General features: G+C 38.3%; 2 protein-coding genes across 2 annotated transcripts in view; one reads left to right on the plus strand and one right to left on the minus strand.

Annotated features, from left to right (window-relative positions):
• Positions 1-4,764: 4,764 nt before the first annotated feature.
• LOC134370794 (small ribosomal subunit protein eS27-like) lies at positions 4,765-11,091 on the minus strand. Its single transcript, XM_063087755.1, has 2 exons — positions 11,059-11,091; positions 4,765-5,004 (listed from the first exon to the last, which is right to left on the minus strand). Exons 1-2 carry the CDS (start codon positions 11,089-11,091, stop codon positions 4,765-4,767), a joined length of 273 nt encoding a protein of 90 aa, XP_062943825.1.
• A 106-nt stretch (positions 11,092-11,197) lies between these two features.
• LOC134370795 (sodium/glucose cotransporter 1-like) overlaps positions 11,198-14,852 on the plus strand; it is a 56,406-nt gene continuing 52,751 nt past the window's right edge. Inside the window, exons 1-2 of the mRNA XM_063087756.1 lie at positions 11,198-11,242; positions 13,848-13,952. Coding sequence (XP_062943826.1) covers positions 11,198-11,242; positions 13,848-13,952 — 150 coding nt within the window. The remainder of the gene's footprint in view (positions 11,243-13,847; positions 13,953-14,852) is intronic.

Genomic DNA, 14,852 nt, shown 5'->3' on the forward strand with positions numbered 1-14,852 from the left:
GCTTTATTTTCTTGCAGTTATTGAACAAACCGCCCTTTTCCCACTGAATTGAAATGCCCACATTTGCACAGATGGGTCTCCTTTCTGAAAGCATTCATAAGCTTCTATCTGCTCAGCCCCCACAGGGAACTGTCTTCATCTTTGTTGCTGGTGTCTTGGCTCTTACAGAATGTTAAGGGAGAAAAAAAACTTACATTTTCTTTTGCTTGTTTCTTTTCTTTTTCTCAGTTGCAGCCCAGAGATCTTTGAGAAAATGTTGGGTGTATCTTCCACCTCGTCAACCTGGCTGCTGTGGTTGTGTTATTCCAGAAAGAGAGAGGAAGAAAGAGTCAGGGACATGTGCTTCAGTCGCCTTCCCAGAATCTCTTCTTCCTGCTTGGTTCTTTTTTAATGGAAAGAGAGGGTTATTTAATTCATCTTAGAACATCTTATAAATTCATTTTATAGTTCTAATGCACCTCTACCTACATACTGCTGATGCCTTCCTTAAGAAAGGTCAGCTATTAGTAGGCCCTCAATAAATTTTTACTGAATGGATGAAGTAAGACTAATTTAATGAGCACGAATTTAAAGAGTTACTTTTTTGGGTTAAGGCTTTATGGTGTGAGGAGACTGCCCTTTAAAATGTAGATACTTCAGGTGGTGCTAATAAGTTCACTCTTTCCATGGGAAAACATTTCTATCAACCAGCTGCCAGCTATAGGTCATGCTAGTCCTAGGCAATCCAGGAAATCCCTAATATTGTCTTTTGACTATACCATGTCTGGGAAGCGAGCTGGGGACCCTAAGTAGAGAGGATGAGGATGCATTGGAAGAATACCATAGTAATAGCAGTATGACTGCTCTCCTGGAAGAAGCTAGGCACATGTTCAGATTTGCCATTGCTGACTGATCCATACATTTGCTAAACTGCTTATCTCTCAGATTCTGCCAGAAACCATGGCACTGGCTAACTACTGTATTGGGGGAAAAAATAAAGCAATCATATTTTCACATGGCCATGCTGTCTCATAGCTGGAAGGGATTGTAGTCTTCAGCTATGCAGCCATGGGGCCTCGTCTAACTCAGGGGGGTAGCGGGTTCTAGTCCTAAAAAGAAAGAAGGGAGGAAATTATTTGAGATAAGTGAAGGTCATCTGAGAAAACTGTGTCTTTGAAGCAATTTGGTTTCTTGTATTCCATTGTGGTTTTTTGTTTTTGTTTTAGTCTGTACTGAGGAGCAATCGTGGGACAGTAAAAGACTTCTTCCTGGCTGGCCAAAATCTAGCGTGGTGGCAGGTGAGTAATGCATGTGGTATTCCACTTTGGGGGCTGCATGTTAGCTTGTTTATTACTTTAATTTAGATGTCTTATACCCAAAACAATTTAATGTTGCTAAATCAGGAATGTCATTTAATTAGTAGTTCCCTTAACTCTTGAGTAGTTTCTTACCTAAATGCTTCCATTTAACTCAGTTTAGTTTAGTAACCATTTATTAGGTGCCCCATATATACAAGGCATTGTTCTAGGTTCCAGGACATAGATAGGAAATAGATAGTCCTGCCCTCTGTAAGCATACAATCTAGAACGTGAGTTAGGCTCATACTCATCTAATTACAGAATACATTACAGTGCTGGACAATCAGTCTAATAGGAAGCGCACAGACCAGGTACGGATGAAAGGTAAACAGAGGCTTGCTGGGTGGAGAGGGTATATATTGCAAGATAGGATGGGTCTTATAAAGGTGAGGTCATTTGAACAGGACTTGGAGATGGAGTTCACCAGGTAAACAAAGTGTGAGGGCATTACAGTCAGAGGGAACAGCATATGCCAAAGCATTGGAGGTGCAGAATAGCATGACACTGGATGGAGGGAGGTAGGGTGGAAGGGCTAGAAACAGTTTTTGTTGTTTGTGAGTTAAATAATTTATTGATTATACAAAGTGATTTTTTCCAAGAAGGGTGACCCAAAACCCCTACAGTGGTGGAGGCAGCTTCCTGTCCATGGCCCCACATCCATGGGCACCCCAGGGAGGAGAAGGATGTGGGGACCCATGCCAAGCCTGAGCCAGGGCACCCCAGGGAGGAGGAGGATGTGGGGACCCATGCCAAGCCTGAGCCAGGGCCACTTTATAACTTGGTACATAAAATTATACATACATTTCCCACACAGGAATGTAAGGTACATTTAGAGAATTGTGCAAGAACCAGACCCTTATTTAATAATGTATTCTTTGTCTTCAAATGTTAACTAGTCTTATGGCAAGGATTTTGTTTTTCACCTTGGGGTAACACTTAACAGAAGTCTTGTCTCAAGAGGATTCAGTGCCTTTATTCAAAGAGAAGAGGAAAGTGCAGTCATTAACTCTGATAGATCAAATAACCTAAAAAAAGTAGCCTTGCCTCCCTTATTTAAGAGGTTTGGGGAAAGGCTTTTTCCTGGTGTTAACTCTCTGAATTGTGCCTTAATTTTCTTTTCTTGTAAACGTGGTTTAGAGATTGATGTGCCAAAGAGGTGTTTGCAATGGGTCTCCTATCTTAGCTTATTTTTTGGCAGATGATTCTAATGACAAGATCTGGGCTGTGAGGCCCTCAGTCATTTATCTGAGTCACTATTTGACCTTAAATTTGTGTTTTTGTACCCAGAAAAATGGGAATCTGCTACCCATGTTACCTTGAGTAACCGTAACACTTTTAACGGTTTTCAGAAGACATTACATGCTTTAACCTCCTAATGTTCATATACATTATGGTCTATTAATTTCTTTACTGTGACTTCTTTTTTCATTATTAGGATTACTGCTTAATGAAAAAAATATATTATGGTATTATTAAAGGAAATTGGAATAAAAGAATAATTTTACCACTCTAACTTACTTTCTTCTTTTGTATTTTTATTCAATCAGTAGATAACTGATGGGTATCAATGGCTCTTGTCAGAGACCCCAGTGATCTCCACATCACTTATTCTTGTGGTCAGTTCTCAGTCCTCATCTTACCTTCTTTAGCTCTGGCATCTTAAACCCTCATCCTCTATCCGTCTCTGTCTGGTCACCTGGCTCCCAGGCCATCACCCCTCCTCACTTCCCCTTCCTCTCTAGCCCCTGCTCAGACTTTCTTGCTGGTTCTTCCCTGTCTCCCCAGCTTCTTAATGCTAAAGGTCCCCAGGGCTTAGTCCCCGACCTTTCCTCTCCAATTACATTTCTCACTTGGCAATCTCATCTAGTCTCATGGCTTTAAATGCCATATACATGCTAACAAATCCCAAATTTATATTCCCAGCCCTGATCTCTCCCTTGAACTCCAGCCTGGTGACGTCCAGCTGCCAATTTGACACCTTCACTTGACAAGGCCTATCAGACATCTCAAACTGAACATGTCCCAAAGGGAACTCTGGATTTTGCCCTGTAAATCTGTTCCTCCTGCAGTCTTCCCCATCTCATTCATAGCAACTCCATCCTTCTAGTCATTTTAGATTCTTCTCTTTCTCTTACATCCAGTATCCAGTCCCTCAAGAAATCCTGTGATTTGATCTAAAAAATATATTTGGAATCTGACCACTTCTCATCAACTCTCCCTCTAGGTCCATGCTGCCATCACCTCTCACCTGGATTGATTATAACAGCTTCCTGTCTAGGCTCCATCCTTTGCTCCTCTATACCCAGTCTCAACAAAGCAGCTAAAGGGAGCCTATTAAAACTCAAATCAGACCATGTTACATTTCTGCTTAGAATCCTTCAGGGGCTCCCATCTCACCCAGAATGAAAGCCCAGCTGCTTACAATGGCCTGCATTAGTCCACAGATGATCTGCACCTCCTTCCCTCTCAGACCTTGCCTCTGAGGATGCTCATGCTCACTCTAGCTGGTGTCCTTGAATGCTCCAGTGGTTTTCCTGCCTCAGAGCCTTTGCCCCTGCTGCTGCCTTTACCTGCATGCTTTCCCCACATATCCCCACAACTTGTTCCCTCTCCTCTTCTGGTATTCCTCAGCACTTTTGTAAAGCCAGTCTACCCTGACCACCCTATTGCTCAGCATTCCTATCCACTTTCCTACCTTTCTCTTTCTCTGTAGTACTTATCATTGTCCATCAGGCCATGAAATACTCCTCTAATTTATTGTGTTTATTGTTTCTCTTCCTCCCAAAAGAATGTTAGCTTCATGAGGGCAAGGATTCTTGTCTATTTTACTCACAAATGTATCCCTGACACCTAGAACAGTACCTGGCCAGCTGGCAATGGACACTAATTAACAGTAACTGGGAGGGATAGAGGATGAGGGTTTCAGATACCACGGCTAAGCCAGGTGAGATGAGGACTGAGAATTGACCACAAGAATAAGTGAAGTGGAGATCACTGGGGTCTCTGACAAGAGCCATTGATAATGAATTAATGAATAATGACTCAAACCTACCTTTAAAATGTAAGAATGTCTTTCTATGTCTATATAAATACAGATATAGATATTTTGTATTTATATCCAGTTGCATAGTATTATATGAACATTCCACTATTTATGTACTGTATTATCAGGAAAATTAGACTATATATAATTTTTCACTATAATGATAGAAGTAGTGAACATTCTTAACAGTAAAAATAACTACCATTACTTGAGTACTTCTTATGTGCCCCTTCTAAGATTTTTTTTGCCTTATATTTGTGTTGAGATGTTTCATGTATGTGTGTTCTCAGCTATGTCTTATTTGTACATTTTGCCTTTTATAGTTTTTTTTAAATATCCATAATGTGTTTAATGGTTTTCCATCCATCTTGATTCAGGGTTCTCTTAGTGCTGCTTTCTCCTGAAGGACCATCCTTCTGTAAGCCTTGCTTTTTCCCCTGTAGGCTGGCAGAGGACAGTGGCACGGCCAACAGACAGAGCTGCCATTTGTGCATGGCTAAAGACCGTGGTGATTTTATAGCACTCTGGGCACTTCACATCCGTGAAGTAGGAATTAGGGCTCTGCACCAGGTGTTTCTTCCTGTGTTTGCTCTTTTCGTCTCCTGAAGAGGGATGGAGAAGATCCTTTGTGAAAGGCTTGTTCTCATGGGGAGTTCGTCACTGCTGGAAAAAGCTTCACAGTTATTTTTAAAATTCTTTGTCTTGTTTAATGCTTCTGGTTTTGTATGCTACTTTATCTTAATGTTAATGTTGTCAATGCTGTTTTCATTTACCGAAGTCTTTGTTGTTTTCAGCCTCTCTTGATAGTTTTTTTTAAGTAAAAAGCTGGGTATTTTTTTTTATTCAAAATATTTTAACATTTATTTGTACATATATATGAGGTACATGATGTTGTTTCAGTACATGCATGTACTGTACAATGATTCCCTTAGGGTAGATGCATAGTTTTGTACCCATTAGTCCACCATTTTTTTCAAATGGCTTTTTTTTTTTTTTTTTTGGAGCTGCTCAAATCAGGATAATTAGTATTCAACATTACACAATGTAATCATTTTTTGTGGCCCTTTACCAATTCTTGATAAACCTATTCCTCCTCCCCCTCTCCTTTTTCCCGCTCTGGTGACCTCAGTTCTGTTCTCTCCTTTTGAAAGTTCAATATTGTTGTGATTGTTGTTTCTTTCTTTAGGTCCCACTTACGAGTGAGGACATGAGGTATTTATTTTTCTGTGCCTGGTTTATTTCACTTAACGTAATTTTCTCTAAGTTCATCCACATTGCTGAGAATGGCAGAATTTCATTACTTTTTATGGTATAATAGTATTCTACTGTGTAGATATACCACATTTTCCATATCCAATCATCTGTTGATGGACATTCAGGTTGGTTCCAACTCTTGGCTATTGTATACAGAGCTGTGAGGAACATGGGAGTGCAGGTATCCCTTCAACATGATGATTTCTATTCCTTTGGGTATATACCCAGCAGTGGGATTGCTGGATCATATGGCAGTTCTATCTGTAGTTGTTTGAGGAACCTCCATACTGTTTTCCATAATGGCTGCACTAATTTACAGTCCCACCAACAGTGTAGGAGGGTTCCACTTTCTCCGTATCCTCAATAGCATTTGTTATTCTCTATCTTTTTCATAATGGCCAGTCTAACTGGGCTGAGATTATATCTCAGTGTAGTTTTGACTTGCGTTTCCCTGATGACTAGTGATGTTGAGCATTTTTTCATGTGTCTGTTGGGCATTTCTATATCTTCCTTTGAGAAATGCCTATTCAGCTCCTTTGCCCATTTTTAAATCAGGTTGCTTGTTTTTTACTGTTAAATTGTTTGAGTTCTTTGTATATTCTGGATATTAATCCCTTGTTGAATACATAGTTTGCAAATATTTTCTCCCATGTTGTAGGTTGTCTTTTTGATCTGTTAATTGTTTCCTATGCTGTGTTGAAGCATTTTAGTTTGATGCAATCCCATTTGTTTATTTTTTCTTTTGTTGCCTGTGCTTTGGGGATCTTATTCATGAAGTCTTTGCCCAGTCCTGCTTCCTGAAGTATTTCCCCTCTGTTTTCTTTTAAGAGTTTTATATTTTCAGGTCTTATATTTAATCTTTTAATCCATTTTGAGTTGATTTTGGTATATCGTGAGACGTATGGGTATAATTCTTTCCTCTACATGTGGATGTGCAGTTTTCCCAGCACCATTTATTGAAGGGGCAGTCTTTTCCCCAATGTATGTTTTTGTTGCCTTTGTCAAAGGACAGTTGGCTATAAGTAAGTGGGTTCATTTCCAGGTTCTCTATTCTGTTCCATTGGTCCAAGTCTGTTTTTATGCCAGTATCACACTGTTTTGGTTGCTATAGCTTTGTAGAATAATTTGAAGTCAGGAACTGCTATGCCTCTGGATTTATTTTTTGTTCGTTTGTTTTGCTCAGGATTGCTTTGGCTATGCAGGATCTTTTGTTCCATACGAATGTCCTGTTTTTTCTATTTCTTTGAAGAATGTCATTGGTATTTTGATGGAGATTGCATTGAATCTGTATATTCCTCTGGGTATTATGGACATTTTCACAGTGTTAATTCTTCCAGTCCAAGAGCATGGAATGTCTTTCCATTTTTTGTATTCTCTTTCATTTCTTTCAGCAGTGATTTACAGTTCTTGTTGTAGAAATCTACTCTTTGGTTAAATTGATTCATATGTATTTTAATTTATTGGTGACTTTTCTGCTAGTTCATTATTGAAGTGTAAAAGCGCTACTGATTTTTGCATTTTGATTTTGTATCCTGCAACTTTACTGAAATCGTTGATCAGCTCTGAGAGTCTTTCCGTAGGGTCTTTAAGTTTTTCTATATATAAGATCATGTCATCTGCATACAAGGACAATTTGACCTCATCTTTTCCAATCCAGATGCCCTTTATTTCTTTCTCTTGCCTGATTGCTCTGACTAGCACTTTCAATACTATGTTAAATAGGAGTGGTAAGGGTGGGCATCCTTGTTTTGCTCCCATTCTTAAGCAAAAAGCTGAAAGCTTTTCTGCATTTAGGATAATATTGGTGGTAAGTTTGTCACATATGGCTTTTATAGTGTTGAATACTTTCCTTTTATATCTAGTTTGCTGAGAGTCTTGATCATGAAGAGATGTTGAATTTTGTCAAATGCTTTTTCTGCATCTATTAAGATAATCATATGGTTTTTGTGCTTGATTTTGTGGATGTGTTGTATCATATTTATTGAGTTGCATATGTTGAACCATCTTTGCATCTCTGGGATGACCCCAAGTGATCATTGTGTATAATTTTTTTGATGTGTTGTTGTATTCTGTTTGCTAATATTTTCTTGTAGATTTTTGCATCTATATTTATCAGTGATATTGGCCTGTAGTTTTCTTTTTTGTTGTTATATCTTTGTCTGGCTTTGGTATAAGGGTGATGCTGGCCTCATAGAATGAACTTAGGAGAATGATCTCTGTTTCAACTTTTTGGAATAGTTTGAAGAGAATTGGTATTAATTAATCTTTAAACGTTTGGTAGAATTCAGCAGTAAAGCTATCCGGTCCTGGGCTTTTCTTTGTTGAAAGACTGATTACTGCTTCAATGTTGTTGCTTGTTATTAGTCTGTTGAGGTTTTCTATTTCTTCTTAGTTCAGTCTTGGCAGTTTGTAGGTGTCCAGAAATTTATCCATTTCCTCCGGGTTTTCAAACTTGTTGGCATATAGTTCTTTATAATAGTCTCTAATTAATCTTTGTATTTTTGTGGTATTGGTTGTAATGTCTCCTTTTTCATTTCTGATTTTTGTTATTTGGGTCATCTCTCTTTTTTTTTAGTTAGCCTAGCTAATGGTTTGTCTATTTTGTTGATCTTCTCAAAGAACCACCTTTTTATTTTGTTGATCTTTTGTATTGTTTTTGGATCTCTATTTCATTTCATTCTTCTCTGATTTTAATTGTTTCTTTCCATCTACTAATTTTGGGATTGGATTGTTGTTATTTTTCTACCTCTTTGAGGTTGATATTTTAGGTTGCATTAGTTTGCTTATTTGAAATCTTTCTATTCTTCTTATATAAGTGTTTATTGCAATAAACTTCTTTCTTAGTACAGCTTTTGCAGTATCCCACAGGTTTTGGTATGATGTATCTTTATTTTTATTAGTTTCAAGAAATTTTTTTATTTCCTTTTTAATTTTTTCTTGGACCCATAGATCGTTCAGGAGCATGTTGGTTAATTTCCATGTATTTGTGTAGGTTCCAGAGTTCTGCTTGTTGTTGATTTCTAGTTTTAACCCATTGTGGTGTGAAGATACTTGAAATAATTTCAGTTTTTTTAAATTTGTTGAAACCTGATTTGTGACCTAACACGTGGTCTATTCTGGAGAATGTTCCATGTGCTGATGAGAAGAATGTCTATTCTGTAGTTGTTGGATGAAATGTTCTATAGATGTTTGCCAGGTCCAATTGGTCTAAAGTGCAGTTTAAATCTTGTGTTTCTCTGTTGATTTGTTGCCTAAATGATCTGTCTAATGCTGAGAGAGGGGTGTTCAGGTCCCCTACTATTATTTATTGGGGTCTATTTCTTCTGTAGGTCTAATAGTGTTTGCTTTATATGTCTGGGTACTTTGGGTGTGTGTATACAAATATTCGTGATTGCTATGTCTTCTTGCTGGATAGATCCCTTTATCATTATATAATGGGCTTCTTTGTCTCTTTTTATGGTTTTTGGTTTAAAGTCTATTCTGTCTGATATAGGAATAGCTACTCCAGCTCATGTTTTGTTTCCATTTGTGTGGTATATCTTTTTCCATCCCTTTACTTTTAGTCTGTGTGTTTCTTTACAGGTGAAGTGAGTCTCTTAAAGACAGCATATAGTTGGGTCTAGCTTTTTAATCCAGTCAGTCTGTGTCTTTTGAGTGGGGAACTAAATCCATTTACATTTAGGGTTGTTATCGAAAGGTATTGTCTTACTCCTGGCATTTTATCTATTTTTGTTTGGCTGTCTTAAATGTCTTTTGTTCCTTTCTTCCTCTTTTATTGTCTTCAGTGTTTGCTGGGTTTTTGAGGTGGTGAGATATAATTTCTTTCTCTTTCTCATTCGCATTTTTTCCTACCAGTGGGTTTTGTTCTTTCTTGTGTATTCATGGTAGTGATTATCTTTTTTTGGATTCCAGATGCAGGATTCCCTTGAAGATTTCTTGCAGAGCTAGTTGTGTGGTGGTGAACTCTGGCAGTTTTTGATTGTTTGGGAAATACATTATTTTTCCCTCATTTCTGAAGGATAGCCTTGCTGGATATAGTATTGTTGGTGGGCAGTTTTTTTTCTTTCAGTATTTTTAATATATTATCCCATTCTCTTCTGGTCTACAGAGTTTCAGTTGAGAAGTCCGCTGTTGGTGTGATGGAGACTCCCTTATAGGTGGCTTGACACTTTCTCTTGCTTTTTTAAAGGTTCCCTCTTTGTCTTTGCATTTTGTCATGTTGACTATAGTGTGTCTCAGAGAGGACCTTTTTGGATTGAATCTGTCTGGGGGTCTTTGAGCCTCCTGGATCTGAAGGTCCATGTCTTTCCCTATACCTGAGTAGTTTTCTGTTATTACTTCATTGAATAGGTGTTCCATGCCTTTACCTTTCTCTTCCCCTTCTGGAATACCCATGATTTGTTTTTGGTTTTTCTTATTTTTGTTTTTGTTTGGGGGGGGTTAAGTATAAGCTATTTTATTTTTAAAAGTATAAACAGCAATTAGGATCTTCCTATATACAGAAATAACAACCTGAAAGCAGTTAAGTTTAAGGTGGCTGTTGTACATAATTTTTATGGTCCTTTTCAGGTCCATGACACAGCATTTGTGGACAGAGGGCCATCAATTATGTATCTGATTGTCTCAACAGGGGATAAAACCTAATATATAGAAGTAACAAATCAAACAGCAAATCATCTGCCATAAAAGAAATATAAAAAATTTTGAAATTTTAATTTCAACTCCAGAGAAATACCTAATTTAAACAATGCTTTGCTCCCTGCTAGGACATAATGGGAAAAACTCAACCTTTTAGAGCACAGAAAGATTTTAAAACTGTGCTTTTAAGTCCAAGAAATGGAGCCAGCCCATAGTTCCATATTAAAATTCCCTCCGGAAAAGCTGAGAACCACATCCTGAGATCATCTGCAACATGATCTTGTTATCTGGTATTTATAACATGATGCCAACTCTACCATTGCTTCATTTAGAAGTCCTTTTAAGAAAAAGGTAGAAAAAGGCACTACTTTTTGGTTTTAAGTCAATGTTAAAATTAGCTTTTCCTTCTTTTTCCTCTTCCTCTTGTTCTCTTCCAAGTGGCTAGTAGCATCAGCAAAAACATAACTTCACTTTTTGCCTCACATTCCCTCTTGAGATAGTCAAGACTTGCCATATTGAAGCCAATAACATCTAGACTTGGCTGACTTTTGAAATAGTTGTTTCTTTTAATTTTTCTGTCACTGGCACAAGCATTTGGTTGCTAGTGATCTGTCCGAAGTGAATCCTGAGGAGAAAGAAGAGGCACCTACATAGAAGTTCAACATCAGAGCCCAGCTGGATGAATCCATTAAACAGCTTGAGAATGTCTGGGACATAAGAAAAAGGCAGCACAAGTAGAGATTCTTCCAGCTCACTTGACTTGATCCCTTTAAAAATTTCTGATACATAAGATGAAGGTGAGATATTGCCATACGCCATCAGGATGGGGTTGGTGGGAAGAGGAACCTCTTTCCCTGCAGCTTTACAAATGGCTTTGTGTTCTTTCAATTTTGCAGTTTCTTCTCAGTATAGCCCAATAGCCTCCATGATGCTCTCAGATGCTTTGACTGTTTCAATAGTTTTCTTTCCAGTAAAGTAGCTGTCACCTTGAGTCTCCCCTGGAACTGCTGGTTGATCTTCTTTGTCCACACTCTCCTCATATTCTGCTTCCCTTTGCATCTCTCTTTCTTCCTCAGGAATAAGAGTCTCCCTTGTTCTCTCTCAAAGTCTCAGAGATTTGTCATGGGATCATGATACAACATAGTCTCCATTGGGACTTATAGCCAAACACCATATTTCCTGGTGGTGCCCCTCCCATGATTTGAATGTTTGTCACTTAAGATTTTCTGCTAGCTCTCTTAGATTTTCTTCATTTTTTTAAATTCTTTTTTCCTTCTTTTTGTCTGCCTGGGTTATTTCAAAAAGACTATCTTCAAGATCAGAAATTCTTTCTTCTGCTTGTTCTAGCCTGTTGCTTAAGCTATCAGTTGTGTTTTTTATTTTTTTGAGTGAATCTTTCAGTTCCATGTTAATCTCTTTGTAAATTTCCTCCTTCATACATTGGATTTTTTTTTTTCTCATTCCATTATGTTGCCTGAGTCTTCTCATATCTCAGTGAATTTCCTTCAGATTGTTGCTCAGAATTCCTTTTCAGTCATTTCAAGTATTTCTTGCTCTATGGGTCTGGTACTTGAGAATTATTGTATTCCTTTGGTGGAGTCATATTTTCTTGTTTCTTTCATATTTCTAGAATCTCTACATTGATGTCTGGTCATCTGGTAGAGAAGGTTGATTCTGTTACTTAAGAGTGGGCTTTGATGGGAGAGACTTCCTCCTGTAGATGTGTTTTATATTGACCATTGAGTAGGGTGTTTTAGTGTTGGTTCCAGGTAGATGTGGTAGTGTAGTCTCCATGTGGGTATTTCAGCTGTATTCATTGTTGAAGTTGTGTGTGAGTGCTTCCGTGGTGTAAGCACTAAGGCACTTAGTGATTCCTTGCTGAGGTTAGTGACGCTATGCTGTTTTGTCGAGGACACGGGCGAGCGAGCTCAAGTTCTTGGGAGAAGTTCCTGGGTGTCCTGTCACTTTTTGACTGGGCTAAGTGACCCTGGGTGGGCTTGTTGGCGTCACAGCTAGTGTCCCATGACCCTGATGGGTGCGCTGGAGTGTACTGGAGCTCCTCAATTTGAATGGGTGACCCTGGGCAGGATTTCTCTTTACTCTTTCCCACAGGTAGCGGCTCCTTGTAGGTCTCTGCTTCCTTCAGTTGGGAGATGGGTTGGTGGTAATTGGGAATTTTCTTCCTTCCTCTATTTGGGTATCCTGGTTTCTGCACTCTTGAGGGGTTCTGCATGTGTGTCTTCCTGGAGTCACGTGGCCTGTGCATGTACCTCCCACCCCCAGGTGTGCTACCGCATGTGGCAGCATAATTCCCCCTGTGGGTTTGGCCTTTGGGTCACGGGTCTGTGCTCCCTCACCTCTTTCCCTTGGCTCCACTGGTGACTTTCCTAGTGTCAGTGTGGTCAATGAGTTGGTGAGCTGCCTGCACAGCTGCTGTGGCTGCTGCTGTGGCAGCGAGCCACCCTTGCAGTAGAAGTGGCTGTGATGGTGGCTGTGATGGGCCACACATACCGCAGCAGTGTCTGTGGCAGCAGCAGGGGCTGCCTACAGCTGCTGACATCTTCAGGCATGCTTCCTGCCATCTGCTGGTCTGGCAGGGGGCTCAAAAGATGATTTTTTAAAATGTCAATAAAATTGTTAAACCCCATCCAGGGCGTGGCCACACACACAGCTGCTGCTGCTTCTTTCTCATCAGCCCAATAATTTGCTTTTAAATGTGTTTCATGTCAAGAGCACAGCATAATAGTTGGAATTTGGTTTTGAATGAAATGGCTACTTCCACTCCATTCAAAATTATAATTGGTTTGTGAGGTATTTTGTTTGCTTTAAATGACTCTAGACTTTTTTATTTTGAAGGTAACAGATGTTGGTTGTAAAAAGCAAAAAGTTATAATTCAGGTGTAGAATTTGAAATTTTCTCCCTACTCCATCTCTATAACCATAATTCCAGTCCCCAGAAATATTTTGTTATATATACTGCCAAAATCACTCCCATGCATAATAAACATATATAAGGGTACTTCAAAAACTTTGTGGAAATTAGAATTAAAAGATAATACAAATCTTTCCATGAACTTTTTGAAGTACCCTCATATGTGCACAAGTGTAATATACACACATAACATTTTAATGAAATTATGTTATATATATATTGTTTACCTTATTTTTATCTCTTAATAGAGCTATCTTATTCTTTTTGTATGCTACATTTTGTTTCATCATATTGATATACCTTAGTATTTTAGCCAGTCTCTTATAAATCACACTATTAACATTTTTGAATTATTTCAAGCAAATCACAGTCCTGCAAATATTTCTGCATTGGGAGATTGCAAGTAGAGTATGTGGAAGGTAGGAACATAAGAATAGCTATTCTACTTTTTTCATTTTCTCCCTCTTTACTTGGCTTCTAATTCAGGGTTAGGGGTTGTATAGAAGAAATATGAATGGGAATTCTGCCCAGAGAATTATCCCTTTTGAGAAAAATGTGAAATTTGGTAGGAGTTTACATCTGTGAAAATTAATTCTTAGAGTGGACTAAAAGTTCTCATATGTATTCATCTTTTGGTTTTCAGATAGGTGCTTCTCTTTTTGCCACAAATATTGGCAGTGGCCACCTTATCGGCCTGGCTGGGATAGGAGCATCTTCAGGTATTGCTATTGGGGCCTTCGAGTGGAATGTAAGTAATACCTTTTGCAGCAACTAATCTCTTCAGCTGCTGCATATCGCAGGGTGGGTATCAGAGGGTGCGTGAAAGATTTACAAATATCAAAACTTACACATATCAAGACTTACTTTATCATTGTCCAAATAAAACTCATAAACATAAAAACTTGCTTTCTTCCTTGAGCAAATAGTAGAAACTTCTTGATAAGTCATGGAAGAAAGGAACCAGGTCTTTGATTTTCCAAAAGGATTGTGCTAGTTTTCATGGTTCTTAGTGAATTAATGAAGAGACAGAGAATGTTTATGTTCCAAGGATCACAGGAATACAGTGAACAAAGAACTGTTAGGAGACTAGTCAGGGGAAAAAAATTATATTAACATTTAATTATATATATACTATATATACTGTGTGTCTATATAGAAATTCAGATATGTGTACATATATATCTGTATTGTGTATGTTCTGTCTTGCAGTACATATTGAGAATGGGTTCAACTGAGCTTTTTGAGATATTTGGCTAGTTACTAAAATCTCCTAATTAATCTCCCAGGATATTGGATTATTTACTTAAGCCATGGAATATATTTATTGTAGGAAATAGAATTTGTTCACCTAAATTATAAATGAGTTTATTAGTCTTGGGTTATTAACCTATCTCTATATAAATCATTTGGCTTTTTTTGATAAACCAGAAAGCTTCATACTTTCTGAGTCTCATCTTTTTTCTTAAAGACTACAAAAGATGAAGAATACTTCTACAAGCCCAAACATAATAAGAAGTGCTGTTTTTTTTGGGGGGGGGTCGGGGTGTGTGTGTGTGTGCGTGTGCGTGTGTGTGTGTGTGTGTGTGTGTGCGCGTGTGTGGCAGCTGACTGGTAGAAAGATCAAACCCTGGACCTTGGTGTTATCAGC

Source organism: Cynocephalus volans, chromosome 2 (genome assembly GCF_027409185.1).
Source record: "Cynocephalus volans isolate mCynVol1 chromosome 2, mCynVol1.pri, whole genome shotgun sequence".
NCBI lineage: Eukaryota > Metazoa > Chordata > Mammalia > Dermoptera > Cynocephalidae > Cynocephalus > Cynocephalus volans.